This window comes from Acartia tonsa, chromosome 15, assembly GCF_053477335.1.
Source record: "Acartia tonsa isolate MP-2025a chromosome 15, ASM5347733v1, whole genome shotgun sequence".
Taxonomy (NCBI): Eukaryota; Metazoa; Arthropoda; class Copepoda; order Calanoida; family Acartiidae; genus Acartia; species Acartia tonsa.
In genome coordinates this window covers 20,298,405-20,313,404 of record NC_137274.1, presented here as the reverse complement: position 1 = coordinate 20,313,404, position 15,000 = coordinate 20,298,405, and the positions used below count along the sequence as shown (strand labels likewise).

The following is a 15,000-nucleotide window of genomic DNA, read 5'->3' as shown; positions in this document are numbered from 1 at the left end:
TTAAATTGGTTGGTTAATTAGGTTGAGTGTTCAAACGTTTCAATCACTAATTTTAATCTACAGAAGGGGTAATTTTGTATAAAATCATTGGGGATGTACATCAATTCAGCGGCCATTGTCTTATCCCTTTAGATCTCTGAGTTTTATATATCTATTTACAGCATCGTATTATAGACAGCTTTCCGCGGATATTATGCGGATAGTAGGACTGAGAACCGGTTCTAATCCAGCGGATATTAATCGGATTAAACTATAATTTCCGTTCCTGCTCTTCCAGCTGGCGCTTGTACATCTTGATCTTCTCATTCAGCTTGTCCAGTGACTCCCTAGATACATAGATAGATAGATAGATAGATAGAAGGATAGATAGATAGAAATATTGTTTGGTTGATAAATAGATAGATAGAAATATTAATTGGTTGATAGATTGATTGATAGATAGATAGATAGATTAATAAATAATTTGATATATTTTATATTAAAAGATATTGATTTACAGATGTAATGATAGATTGATAGATTATTGACAAACGCAGGAGTCCCAAACGTAGGAGTGGACAAACGCAGGAGTTGATACTTAACCTAACCTAACCTATTTTAGACCTTCTTTTAGATTTTTTTAATGTATAACCCCTGCGGGGGGCTTATTTGTACATTCATATCTTAACCTAACCTAACCTGTATAGAAATACTTAATTAAATTAATATTTTAACACTCCTGCGTTTGTCTACTCTTGCGTTTGTCCTGGAACCTAATAAATTAATAGATAGATTGATAGATATATAAATAGATAGATAAAAAGATAGATAGATCGATATACAAACACGGCTATATTTAGATTCTTAAGCCGATATGGTACAAAATAAAACTTACTGCAGGATAAGAATATTCTTTCTATCCTCCTCAAATTAAAGGAGAAGTACCCAATGTATCAAAAAGTACCCTAAGTACAAAGAAGTACCCAAAGTGCAAAAAAGTACCCAAAGTACAAAAAGTACCCAAAGTACAAAAAAGTACCCAGAGTACAAAAAGTACCCAAAGTACAATAAAGTACTTAAAGTACAAAAAAGTACCTGAAGTACAAAAAAGTACCCAAAGTACAAAAAAGTACCCAAAGTACAAAAAAGTACCCAAAGTACAAAAAAGTACCCAAAGTACAAAATAGTACCCAAAGTACAAAAAAGTACCCAAAGTACAAAAAAGTACCCAAAGTACAAAAAAGTACCCAAAGTACAAAATAGTACCCACAGTACAAAAAAGTACCCAAAGTACAAAAAGTACCCAAAGTACAAAAAAGTATTAAAGTACAAAAAAAGTACCAAAAAGTACCAAAAGTACAAAAAATACAAAAAAAAACTTACTGCAGGATGAGAATATTCTTTCTATCCTCCTCAGACTGGAGGAGCAGCTCCTTGATGGACTTCTCTTTCTTGTGCAGCTCTGTCATGGTCATGCAGTGGGTCTTCTTCTCACTAGCAACCACAGGAGCAACTTTAGTTGGGTTTTATTTTTTTAAGCAAAGCTTTTCTATAATTAGGTTCGGTCCGTACGTCCGTCCGTCTGGAATCGTAGCTTTTTTTCAATAATTTAGGCATGTTAGAATTGTCCTATCGATTTTTTAAATTTTGTATGGTGATTCCTGCAGTAGTTAGGTAGGATTTAGAAAGCATGGCAACTCTATATTCATCACCAGAATGTCCGTACGTTCATCTTTAAACATGTTGATTATCTTGTAAATAAGCATTTTTTTTTAGAAATTTACTTTCAATTTTGGTTCGATTGTTATACCTTTATATACTGATTAATCAGTTCTGACACTTTACAAGTGTTCATGTTCGTTTTTCGCTTTTATGGATGTTTTCATCCTTGTTGACTTAAAAACTTTTTCTTTTCAAGATCAACTTTAGCTAGGTAGAATCTAGGGGGAACTTCCAGAGAGAGAGAGGACAATGGGCTATTTATTACACTAGTCCCCAAAGTTTTATTAATAATGTTTTCTTATTCGTTGGCTAAACAACTTTGGGTACTGAAGTGAATTTTGATTGTTTGGTTAATGAGAAAGACGACACAGGGGGGTGGGGACCTACAAGTTATTCTACCCCTCCCCCCATCATTGTCTAATATTTATATAAAAAAATGCCATAAAAATTATACCAATATGGCCTCGAAACCGATTAATATCCACTGGATTAGAACCAGATTTCGAGCCATACTGAAAAATTATGTATCGCATCGTGTAAAGTTGTATCTGCCTGTCAATCATGGTCTCCAGCTCTGTGATTCTGATCTCCATCTTCTGGATAGTTCTCTTGCTGCTTGCAACAGCTGTAGACTCAATCTCCTCAATTCTCACGCTCAGGGTTCTCACCTAACAATTGATTGATTGATTGATAGATAGATTAATTGATTGATTGCTACATAGATAGATTGATAGATATATCAAATCAATTGATTGATTGATACATAGATAGATAGATTAATTGATTGATTGATGCATAGATATATTGATTGATTGATTAATTGATTGATACACAGATAGATAGATTTATAGATTGTTAGATAAATTGATTGATTTATTGAGACATAAATAGATGGCCACAGCTGTAGACTCAATCTCCTCAATTCTCACGATCAGGGTTCTCACCTAATAATGATTTGATTGATTGATAGATAGAGAGATAGATAGATAGATAGATGAATTGTCTTGCTACATAGATAGACAGATAGATTGATAGATATATTGATTGAAGGATTAATTGATTGATACACAGACAGATAGATTAATTGATTGATACATAGATAAATAGGTTAATTGATTGATTGATGCATAGAGAGATAAGTTAATTGATTGATTGATAGATGGATAGATGGCCACAGCTGTTGACTCAATTTCCTCAATTCTCACGCTCAGGGTTCTCACCTTGATTGATTGATTGATAGATAGATTGATTGATACATAGATAGATAGATAGATAGATAAATTGATTGATAGATAGATTGATAGATAGATAAATAGATAGATTGATAGATAGATAGATAGATAGGTAGATTGATAGATATATAGATAGATATATTAATTAATTGATTGATATATTGATTGAAGGATTAATTGATTGATACACAGACAGATAGATTAATTGATTGATACATAGATAGATAGGTTAATTGATTGATTGATGCATAGAGAGATAGGTTAATTGATTGATTGATGCATAGATAGATAGATTAATTGATTGATTGATAGATTGATAGATGGCCACAGCTGTAGACTCAATCTCCTCAATTCTCACACTCAGGGTTCTCACCTTGGTTGATTGATAGATAAATAGATTGATACATTGAATGATTGATCGATAGATAGATAGGTGGCCACTACTTTTGATTCTATCTCCTTAATTCTTACACTCAGAGTTCTTACCTTGATTGATTGATAGATAGATTTTGCTAGGTAAAGGACATAAAAGCTAGATTTTGCAAGATTTTGCTATGTGAAGAACAAAAAAGCTAGATTTTGCAAGATTTCGCTATGTGAAAGACAGAAAAGCTAGATTTTGTTTCAAGCATCAGACAGCCATGATTCCATTGAGAGGATCTCCAGGCAGACAATTAGACAATTATTTAGATAGATAGATAGATATATAGATACATAGATAGATAGATAAATTGATTGATTGATAGATGGCCATAGCTGTAGACTCAATTTCCTCAATTCTCAAACTCAGGGTTCTCCCCTTGATTGATTGGTTGATTGATTGATAGATAGATAGATAGATTGATTGTAAGATAAATAGATCGATTGATTGATAGATAGATAGAATAATTGATTGATACATAGATAGATAGGTTAATTGAACCCAATAATAGTGTCGGACTGATTATGACGTAAAAAAAAATTAGCCAATGAGAGGCCATTATTGACCAATGGTAAAATTTATAGTGGCCTCTCATTGGCTAATTATTTTTTTACGTCATAATCAGTCAGACACTTTTACTGGGTTCGGTTAATTGATTAATTGATGCATAGATAGATAGGTTAATTGATTGATTGATACATAATAGATAGATTGATTGATAGATAGATAGATAGATAGATAGATAGATAGATAGATAGATAGATAGATAGATATATAGATAAATTGATGGGTTATATAACGCCTTACCTCATTCTCCAGAGACTTCTTGGCGTTGACGAGGTTGACAATCTTGGCCTGCTCTTCGCGAAGCAGAGACTCAAAGTGCTTGGCGTCGTTGCCGGCCTTGTTGGCACGATCATCAGCCATCTTCAGCTCACGGGTGATGTCATCATACTGCCTATAGATAGATAAATAATTATATATCCTAATTAAATTAACCAATTGGAGGCTGGATCCTATTAGCTATGGCTCAAAACCAATAGGATTCAGTCCTATAGAGCTTGTATAATTATATAAATAGATAGATAAATGGTCATCAACCATCTTAAGCTTGCGGGTTATGTCATCATACTGCCTGTTATATCAATAATCAATTGATTGATTGATTGATGGATAGATAGATTGATAGATAGATAATTGGATGGATAGATATATAGATAGATAAATGGTCATCAGCCATCTTCAGATCACGGGTGATGTCATCGTACTGCCTGTTTGATAAAGAATCAATACATTGATTGATTGATTGGTAGATAGATAAATTGGTAGATTAATAGATAGATATATTGTTTGAAAGAAAGGTAAAGTGATTTTTAGATAAGTTGATTGACAAATAGATAAATTAATGGATATATTGATTAATAGATTATCTGACTGATTAATAGATTAAAAAATACATCATTGATAGATAGATTTAATGAAAGCTATATTTACTAATGAAATAGAAGATAGAAAGACAAACATCCTGTTACAGATCCTGTAGGAGCTGGCCTATCTGGAAATTCCAGAAAGCTCCTTCTCAAAAGTACTCAAAGTACCCCAAAGTAACCGAAAGTACCCAAAGTACCCAAAAATATTCAAATTACCCAAAAATATCCAAAGTACCCCAAAAATATCCAAAGTACCCAAAAATATCCAAAGTATCCAAACATATCCAAAGTACCCAATAATATCCAAATCACCCAAAAATCCTAAAAGTACCCAAATTACCCAAAATAACTGCCAACATACCTGGAAATTCCAGAAAGCTCCTTCTCGAGCTTGCCCTTGGCCTGGGACAGGTTGTTGTTGATGCTGGTCAGCTCGTTCACACGAGTGGTCAGGATGGTCAGCTTAGACTCGTACTCCTTGATCACCTACAATAGATAGATAGATAGATAGATAGATAGACTGATAGATAGACTGATAGATAGATAGATAGATAGATAGATAGATAGATAGATAGATAGATAGATAGATAGATAGATAGATAGATACTGATAGATAGACTGATAGATAGATAGCTCATTCACACGTGTAGTCATGATGGTCAGCTTAGATTCGTACTCCTTGATAACCTAACAAAGAGAAAACTGTTTAGTTCCTATGATTGTGCGAAAATATCTTAGTTCATGGGAAAATAATTTAGTTCATGGGAAAATTATTTAGTTCATGGAAAAATAATTTTTACTTTTCACTTTAGTAAAATTTAATTGGTTGGTTAATTAAATTGAGTGTCAAAACTCTAATTTTAATCTATGGAAGGGTTTGTTTAGTGTATTATCACTGGGGGTGTACATCAATTTATCCGCCATTGTCTTATCCCTTAAGATCTCTATGTTTTATATATTTATTTATAGCATCGTATTATAGACAGATTTCCGCGGATAAAATGGCTAAAAACCGGTTCTAATCCAGCGGATATTAATCGGTTATGTAACTAACCTTGACGGACTGCTCGTTGGAAGTGCGGAGTCCCTTAAACTCAGCCTCTATCTGTCTCAGTATTATAGACAGCTCTCCGCGGATATTATGAGGATAGTATACTCTGAAAACTGGTTCTAATCCAGCGGATATTAATCGGTTATGCAACTAACCTTGACGAACTGCTCGTTGGAAGTGCGGAGTACCTTGAACTCAGCCGCTATCTGTCTCAGTATTATAGACAGCTTTCCGCGGATATTATGAGGATAGTATACTCTGAAAACTGGTTCTAATCCAGCGGATATTAATCTCTTATGTAACTAACCTTGACGGACTGCTCGTTGGATGTGCGGAGTCCCTTGAACTCGGCCTCTATCTGTCTCAGTATTATAGACAGCTTTCCGCGGATATTATGCGGATAGTATGGCTGAAAACTTGTTCTAATCCAGCGGATATTAATCTCTTATGTAACTAACCTTGACGGACTGCTCGTTGGATGTGCGGAGTCCCTTGAACTCGGCCTCAATCTGTCTCAGCTGCTTGAAGGTGATGTCATACTGCTGCAGGCTACCGGCCAGCTTCTTGTTCACATCGTCGTAGGCAGCGGTCAGCTCCATGATCTTGCCAGCCTGTAGACAGGTATACAGTGTTGCAATTTCAAATATTGAAAAGGGATAGGACACTAGCAGGGTTAGTGGTTAAATAACTGTATTTCCATATCGCAATGACCTTGTGCCGACTCTCAATTGGGTCTTTGAAAATAAACCAACGGTGTGGTATATATTAACAGAGCCAAATAGCAGGAAAAAAATAGCTAGCAGACGAAAAAGGTCGTTGGAATAGGGGGCAGGTAGTTATCTGTATACTAAAGATATGTTGATAGGACAATAGAGATAAATTATATGTTCCCCTTAAGGTTTTTTTATTTATTAGTTAATTAAAGGTAAGAAGTTTTAAATTTTGTAGGGGGGGGGGGGTCATATCTCAATAGGGGGGGGGGTTGATTAAAGTTGTGAGAAAGGGGTAGGCCCGGGAAAGTCACTCAAAAATCAGCCGAGTGACGTCATAAAAATGAATGAGATGCGAGGAGAGGAGAAGTGGGAAAGAAAACCCCCCTAAAACAGAGATGGATGATCCCTTATTTTTATGACGTCACGCATTTTTACTGACTTTATCCCCCTGCAAAGATAGAAAAGCTTCGCTGTTAATAGTTGTTTCTCGCATCGTATTATAAACAGCTTTCCGCGGATATAAAATGTACAATTATAAGATTAAAACCGGTTTTTTAGCCCCGAGATGCTGAAGGCACGGGTTAAAAAACCGGTTTTAATCTTATGATTGTACATTTTTATATTAGTAGAAAGCTGGATATAATACTATGCTAGACATAGTTTTTTCGTATGGATGAGAACCGGTTCCTATCCACCGGATTCGAATGAATACGATAAAAATAATGAAATTGAACAATGTTCCTGGGTCTTGGCGGTGTTCTGGAGCTGGGAGTTGGATTTGTTGGAGGCATCCAGGGACATCTCCAGCTCTGCACCAATACAACATTTCATTGGTCGAAAAGTTTGTACACTTCTCATAATACTACAAGAAGGAGAGGGGACAATGGGCCGTATATTACACTAGTCCCTAAAGTTTTATGATAATAAATCCATTAGAGACCATACAATATACAAGTTTTACAAATTAGAGTGATGGGAGACAATATGCTGTTTATTATACTAGTCCCCAAAGTTTTATAATAATAATGTTTTCTTATTCATTGGCTTAACAATTACAACCTTGGGGGCTTTCTTACAATTTTGATGGGAAGAGTTCATTTAATTGAGTGTCCTAACATTTCAACCATTAATTGTAACCTACACATAAATAATTGATGTACATCAATTTATCATCCATTGTCTTGTCCCTTTAGTTCCCTACATTACATATTCACAATGTTTAACCCTATTCTTTTGAGTTGGGGTGGGAGGGTTTATAAACACCCACCCCACAAATGTGTTCTTCATTCACTCATATTAGTTCATAGACGTCCAAGGGGGGGGGGGGGTAAAGTGGGGATTACCCCCCAAACGAATTTGGGGTTGGCGTACCCCCCCCCCCCTTTAAAATTTATCCCTACCCTGGGAGGCACCCCCAACCATTAAGGAGGGGGTATTTACCCCCCCCCCCCCCAAATAAAAAATCTCTAACAAAAAAAATAGTAAATATTTAATAAAATTTATCTAACCTCCAAAAATATTTTACCCTGGGGGTAAATTTTGGGGGGGTAAACAAAATTTACCACGGCCAACAGATTTCAGGGGAGTAATTACCCCACCCCCCCCCCCCCCCCCAAAGAAAAAAAAAAAAAAAAGCTTGACGCCCCTCTATTAGTTGCAAAGAATATAAATAACAAGTGGGATATATAACATTAAAAATCCGAATTAATGTTTTAATGGAGCAATAACAAGATTTTAGTATTAAAAAAGAGGGATGGTTAAACTTCCTTATATTAATAGGTTTTAATTTTGATTTTATTACTAATTTGCCTCACAGGGATAGTTGCACGAAATGCATTTGAACTTGAATTTAGTGAACCACATATTTTTTTCCCTATTTATTTGCTTCAACTAAATTTACAGGGCATATATTTGAAAGAACTTAATTTCTACCACGTAGTTTTAAAACTACCAAGACTGAAATCGTAGCTTGGAAACCCATTATATTCTATTCTAAGCACATGTCCTAGCAACCTTAGTCATTGTTATTTCACTTCTACTTAAATAATATTAATCTTAGTCCTAGCATAAAATTCAATATTTGATATTTTTCAGGATTTTAATCGCTTGAGCCCAAATGCATGTATTCTATAATACAAAGAGCGCATGTAAATCATACAAGGAGCCTATGTAATTATTACAAAGAGCTCAATTATATAAATAATACTCTATTATATAAAGAGCCTATATGAATAATACTCTATTATACAAAGAGCCTCTATGAATAATACTCTATAATACAAAGAGCCTATATGAATAATACTCTATAATACAAAGAGCCCAAATGAATGTCGTCTTTCCTGTGATAGTGATGGCCATCTTCTTCTTAATAACCTCAACCTCATTCTTCAGTCTAGAGTCAGTCTCAGCCAGTCTAGATAGATAGATGGATATATAGATTTGTAGATAGATAGATAGATAGATAGATAGATAGATAGACAGATAGACAGATAGACAGATAGACAGATAGACAGATAGACAGATAGACACATAGACAGATAGACAGATAGACAGATAGACAGATAGATATATAGATTTATCGATAGATTGATGGATAGATAGATATATAGATAGATAGATAATTAGATGGATAGATAGATATATAGATAGATTTATTAATAGATTGACAGATAGATAGATAGATAGATAGATAGAGAGAAAGATATATAGATAGATATACCTGCGAGTGAGGGTATCAATCTCGACCAGCAGTTTCTTCTTCTGAGCCTCAAACTCCTCTCTGGCGGCTCCCAGACCCTTCTCAGCATCTCTGTACAGGCAGTACAAACATTTTAGTACAATGTTTAAACCCTATTTTTTTGAAATAATACAAAGAGCCAAATTGTATTATTAAGATAATACAAAGAGCCAAATTGTATTATTAAGATAATACAAAGAGCCAAATTGTATTATTAAAATAATAAAAAGAGACAAATTGTATTATTAAAATAATACAAAGAGCCAAATTATTTTATTAAAACAATACAAAGAACTGTCAATAATTTTTCCTTATTTGTTGCCTCAACAACTTTGGTTACTTTAGTAAATTTTGATTGGTTGGTCAATTAAGTTTAGTGTTCAAACGTTTCAACAACAAATTTTAATTTACAGAAGGGATCATTATGTGTATCATCATTGATAATGTACATCAATCTATCAGCCATTACCTTATCCCTCTAGATACATGACTACAGAAGTAAATCAGTAAGCAAAAAAAAAACAAAAAAAATAACATTCTGCAGATATTATGCGGATAGTTTGACTGAAAACTGGTTCTAATCCAGCGGCTACAAATGTTTTTCCTGCGAAGATTGGCAAGTTCCTTCTCAAGGGCAGCAACACGCTCCTGCAGCTTCATCTTTCCATTGTTGGCATCCTGACACACCAGACAGACCAATTATCAAATATGTGTAATTTGCCGGATATCCGGCAATATAAATCAGCTAGATATCCGGTATCTAGTCAAATATTTATCCAGTCCAACCCTAATTAAAACCATCCTAGGGTCAATAGACCCGAAAGACCAATTATCAAATATGTGTATTTTGCCGGATATCCGGTAATATAAAACAGCTAGATATCCGTAAAATATGTTTATGGTCCAACCCTACTTAAAATAATCTCAGGGCTAATAGACCAGACAAACTAATTATCAAATATTGTGTAATTTGCCGGATATCCGGCAATAGAAATCAGCTAGATATCCGGTATCTGGCCAATATGTTTATGGACCAACCCTACTTAAAATAATCTCAGGGCTAATAGACCAGACAAACTAACTATCAAATATTGGGTAATTTGCCGGATATCCGGCAATATAAATCAGCTGGATATCCGGTATCTGGTCAAATATGTATCCAGTCCAACCCTACTTAAAACTATCCCAGGACCAAAAAGACAGACAGACCAATTATCAAATATGTGTGTATGTCTTTGCCCCTAAGAAAATAGCTTAAAACCATCCTTGGACCAATAGGTATATTCACTGAATATAAAGCCCTATCTGTTCAGCGGATAAGAAAATCTGAAGCTTCTTACATTTTGTAAATGTTTAATATTGGCAGTTTCTTTGTAATAAAAGCTGTTGCAAATATAGGTATTAAAAGATTTTTTGGGTATAGTCTCTTTAGTGGCAACACCTCTTAAGGGGCGATTCGTCGTATTTCCACAGTAGCTTATCTGCTATATCTAGTCCCTGTGGGGGGCTCTAACCGTGTGGGGCTAATTGCTTAACCATGCGGGGCAATCAACCTAAAATAACCTCTAAAAAGCTACTGTGAAAATATGACGAATCGCTCTTCTCTTATTTGTCTATTGGATGTATAAACCCTTGTATTATGGAGATATATTATTTGATAAATAATTTCCTTGTAGGCACGGGCCAGCTCTTCTCTCTCATGGGCCAGCTTCCTGTTGTCACGCTCCATCTCGGCATACCTGAACATTCATTGATTGGTTGGCACAAGTTCACTAACCTGGATAAATGGACAAAGAGCCTAATTAATAATCAGTGTTGCGGATCCGCATTGATTGTATGCGGATCCGGATCCTCCAAATTTGGTCAGTGCGGATCCGGAACCGGATTCTTGACAATAAAAATAAAATCACCAAATTTTTCAAAAAATATTTATTCTTTAATCTCGAAGTCAAAAATACTTTTAATTTTCAAGTCTGAACCTGAAGAGTGAGGAGTGGATCAGCTGATCCTAACAAGGTTACCAGATATTTCAAAATTTGTAAGTGACTATTTTATATAAATTTAGGTAGATTTTTCCATAAATTTATACCCCAGGATCCGGATCCGGATCCTTGGACTCAAAAAAATGCGGATCCGGATCCGCAACACTGCTAATTATATTCATAAATGTGAATGATTATACGGCCAAACGTCTTTCAGACAAACAGCTTTTTGATTGCATGATATTTTTCTGGAAGTCCTAACTGTGCATGATAATGGAATGCCAATAACTAATTAAGTCGCACAAGTTACATAGCAGTAGTAGAACAATTTTTGTGTCTTAGACCATAAGCCCATAAGAAATGGATTGTCTATCTGATTTTTCTAACCACTGAATCTATACGGTTTTTCTTTACTGTGAAGCTTCTAACATGTCTCGGAAAGGGGAATTAAGAGAGGTAAAAAAACACTCAAAACTTATTTTCCAGTGTGGCTTTGAAACCAATTAATTAATATCTGCTGGATCAGAACCGATTCTAAGCCATACCGAAAATTCATATATCGTATTGTATTACATCCAGTGTTATAGCCTCATAGGCATATAAAAATGTACAATCATAATATTAAAAACTAGTTTTGTTAGCGTGACTTCAGCATCTCGGGGCTAACAAAACTGTTTGTAATCTTATGATTGTACATTTTTATATTCATAGAAAGCTGGATATAATACGGTGCTAGACATAGTTTTTTTCGTATGGATGAGAACCGGTTCCTATCCACCGGATTCGAATGAATACGAGAAAACTGTTTATAATACGATGCGATAAATAACTAATCAGACTCTTTTGGTTTTTGATTCAACAGATTAATAATTTTAAAAAGTACCCAAAGATATTGTGGTTATAAAACTTTGGGTGTCAGTGTAAATTTTGTTACCTCTTCTTAAGACCATCAAATTCCATCTTCAAAGATTTCAGCTCATCCTCAAGCTTACCCTGTAATATCATTATAATTAGTGGTTGAAACGTTGGGACACTCAACTAAATTAATATTAATATTTTCTCAGATGCTATTAAAAATAAACAGGGATCTAAAGGGATAAGACAATGACCTATAAATTGATTTACATCCCTAATGATAATATTCACAATTACCCCTTCTGTATATTAAAATTATTGGTTAAAACGTTTGAACACTTAACTTAATATTTTCTTAGATGCTATTAAAGATAGCCAGGGATCTAAAGGGATAAGACAATGACCAATAAACTGATGTATATCCCCAATGATGATATTCAAATTACCCCTTCTGTAGATTACAATTAGAGGTTGAAACGTTTGAACACTTAACTTAATATTTTCTCAGATTCTCAAAGCTATAAAAGTTACCCAGGGATCTAAAGGGATAAGACAATAACCTATAAACTGATGTACATTTCCAATGAAGATACACAAAATTACCCCTTCTGTAGATTAAAATAAGTAGTTGAAACGTTTGAACACTGAACTTAATATTTTCTCAAATGCTATTAAAGATAAACAGGGATCTAAAGGGATAAGGCAATGGTCGATAAATCGATGTACATTTCCAATGAAGATACACAAAATTACCCCTTCTGTAGATTAAAATTAGTAGTTGAAACGTTGTGACACTCGACTTTAAATGAACCAATAAATCAAAATTCGATAAAAGTCCTCAATGTTGTTAAGCCAAGGAATAAGAAAACATTATTATAAGACTTTGGGGACTAGTGTAATAAAACTTTGAAATAATCATCTATGCTACAAAATAGAATGGTGTCTGTTCGTCCGTCCGTCTGTTCCTAAAGATCTCGGTTACCACTGAACCGAATGGATTCTACTCTTCCAAACTCATAGAGGCTAGGGGCGAAGACGCTAGTTTTATAAAAAGTAGTAAGGTTTTTTTTGTCTGAAGCTTAAGATCTCAATAACTACTAAATTGAATAGGTTCTCTATTTTAGGCAAGCTTAACACAGGTCACGACACGGTTTTAGGCTATTTTATGTTGGGAAAGTTTTAAGCTATTTTTCTAGCCTCTAGCTGCTAGTATAAAAAAAAGAGCTTGAAAATGAAAATAAAGCTCTTTATATTAAAAGATACTTCGGACAGACAAACATTATGTTACTTTATTATAGGAATTATAGGCCTCTAGGGGCGAATTTTTTTATTTAAGTTTTTTAAAAAAATTGGGGGGGGTAATTTTTTTGTTAAGGAGAACCCGATCGGTTTAGCGGTTAGCGAGATCCTTCCCTACAAACAAACAAACAAACAGATCTCGTACTACTTTGTATTATAGATAAGATATCTAATTTTCGTGAAGATACTATTAAAACTGGGGCATCTATACGTGAAAAGACAATTTCTTTGCTGTTATCTATAATACAAAGTAGAACGATGTCTGTCTGTTTGTTTGTTTGTCTGTCTGTCTGTTTGTAGCGAAGGATCTCGCTTACCGCTGAACCGATCGGGTTCTCCTTAACAGGGTAGCTTCTCATAAGTCCCGGGAAGGTTTATAACTATTTTGGGGGAGGGTACCACCACCCTATCAGGAGAAATCGCCCCTAGAAAAAAAATTACCCCTCCCGAAAAAGAGACTCCAACGAAACATAAACCAACTATTTCTGTAATTAGATATTTTAAATAAAAAAAAACATTTAAAGTGCCACTAGAGGCCTCTAGGGGCGTAGCCGCTAGTCAAAGATAAACGATTGAAAGAGGACTATCCACGAACAAGAGCAAGTGATTCTAAGCATCTTCCAGCACTGATCCTTGGCATTTTTTTAGTGAATATACTAGGTTCTTGTTTATTATTTAGTTTTCACCATAGTTTTATAAGAAAAAAACTTTGAAAACTAAAGCATAGTCTTGTGCAAATTCATCAAATGTTTTGATGAGTTCAAACTGTTGTTTAAAAGCTTTGACACAAAAGTATATCATTTTGATTAAATATGTATGTTTAGAAAAGGGTTGGTAGCTTGTAATATTTTAAACAGTTTAATTAATGTATTTTTGCAATTTACAGCATTTGATGCTTTCATTTTAGTTTGTCCTTTGAACTCAACAAAGCAGTTGATGATATTGTATCTAAAAATATTTTACATTTTAAAGTTTTTTCATATAAAACCATGGTGAAGCATAACTTTATAGTCGATAATTCAAATATTTAACATAAACCTAGTATATTCACAAAAAAAAACTATGGATCAATGTTGGAAGGTGCTTCAAATCACTTGCTCATGTTCGTGGATAGTTCCCTTTTGTGTGAAGATTCCTATGACAATTAGCTACAACTCACCTTAGCCATGGTCAGTGATTCGTTGGCCATCTTGAGTCTGTCCATGTCATTACCCATCTTCACTACTTCCTGGGCGCGGGCCTTGTTGTCTCTATACATAGATAGATAGATAGATAGATAGATAGATAGATAGATAGATAGATAGATAGATAGATAGATAGATAGATAGATAGATAGATAGATAGATAGATAGATAGATAGATAGATAGATAGATAGATAGATAGATAGATAGATAGATAGATAGATAGATAGATAGATAGATAGATAGATAGATAGATAGTTAGATAGATAGATAGATAGATAGATAGATAGATAGATAGATAGACAGATAGATAGATAGATAGATAGATAGATAGATAGATAGATAGATAGATAGATAGATAGATAGATATATAGATAGATAGATAGATAGATAGATA

The 15,000-nt window shown here is 34.3% G+C and overlaps 2 protein-coding genes across 2 annotated transcripts in view; both read right to left on the bottom strand.

Moving 5' to 3' along the window:
• LOC145307353 (paramyosin-like) overlaps positions 1-9,985 on the bottom strand; it is a 16,675-nt gene extending 6,690 nt beyond the window's left edge. The window contains exons 1-10 of the mRNA XM_080149733.1: positions 9,893-9,985; positions 9,268-9,360; positions 8,891-8,961; positions 7,293-7,360; positions 6,294-6,449; positions 5,146-5,270; positions 4,162-4,312; positions 2,254-2,369; positions 1,363-1,473; positions 269-326 (exon numbers count right to left, since the gene is read on the bottom strand). Coding sequence (XP_080005859.1) covers positions 269-326; positions 1,363-1,473; positions 2,254-2,369; positions 4,162-4,312; positions 5,146-5,270; positions 6,294-6,449; positions 7,293-7,360; positions 8,891-8,961; positions 9,268-9,360; positions 9,893-9,945 — 1,002 coding nt within the window. The 5' untranslated portion in view covers positions 9,946-9,985. The remainder of the gene's footprint in view (positions 1-268; positions 327-1,362; positions 1,474-2,253; positions 2,370-4,161; positions 4,313-5,145; positions 5,271-6,293; positions 6,450-7,292; positions 7,361-8,890; positions 8,962-9,267; positions 9,361-9,892) is intronic.
• An 873-nt stretch (positions 9,986-10,858) lies between these two features.
• Positions 10,859-15,000, bottom strand: part of LOC145306982 (paramyosin-like) — a 30,622-nt gene continuing 26,480 nt past the window's right edge. Inside the window, exons 15-17 of the mRNA XM_080149323.1 lie at positions 14,581-14,671; positions 12,202-12,260; positions 10,859-11,024 (exon numbers count right to left, since the gene is read on the bottom strand). Of these exons, the coding sequence (XP_080005449.1) occupies positions 10,859-11,024; positions 12,202-12,260; positions 14,581-14,671 (316 nt within the window). The remainder of the gene's footprint in view (positions 11,025-12,201; positions 12,261-14,580; positions 14,672-15,000) is intronic.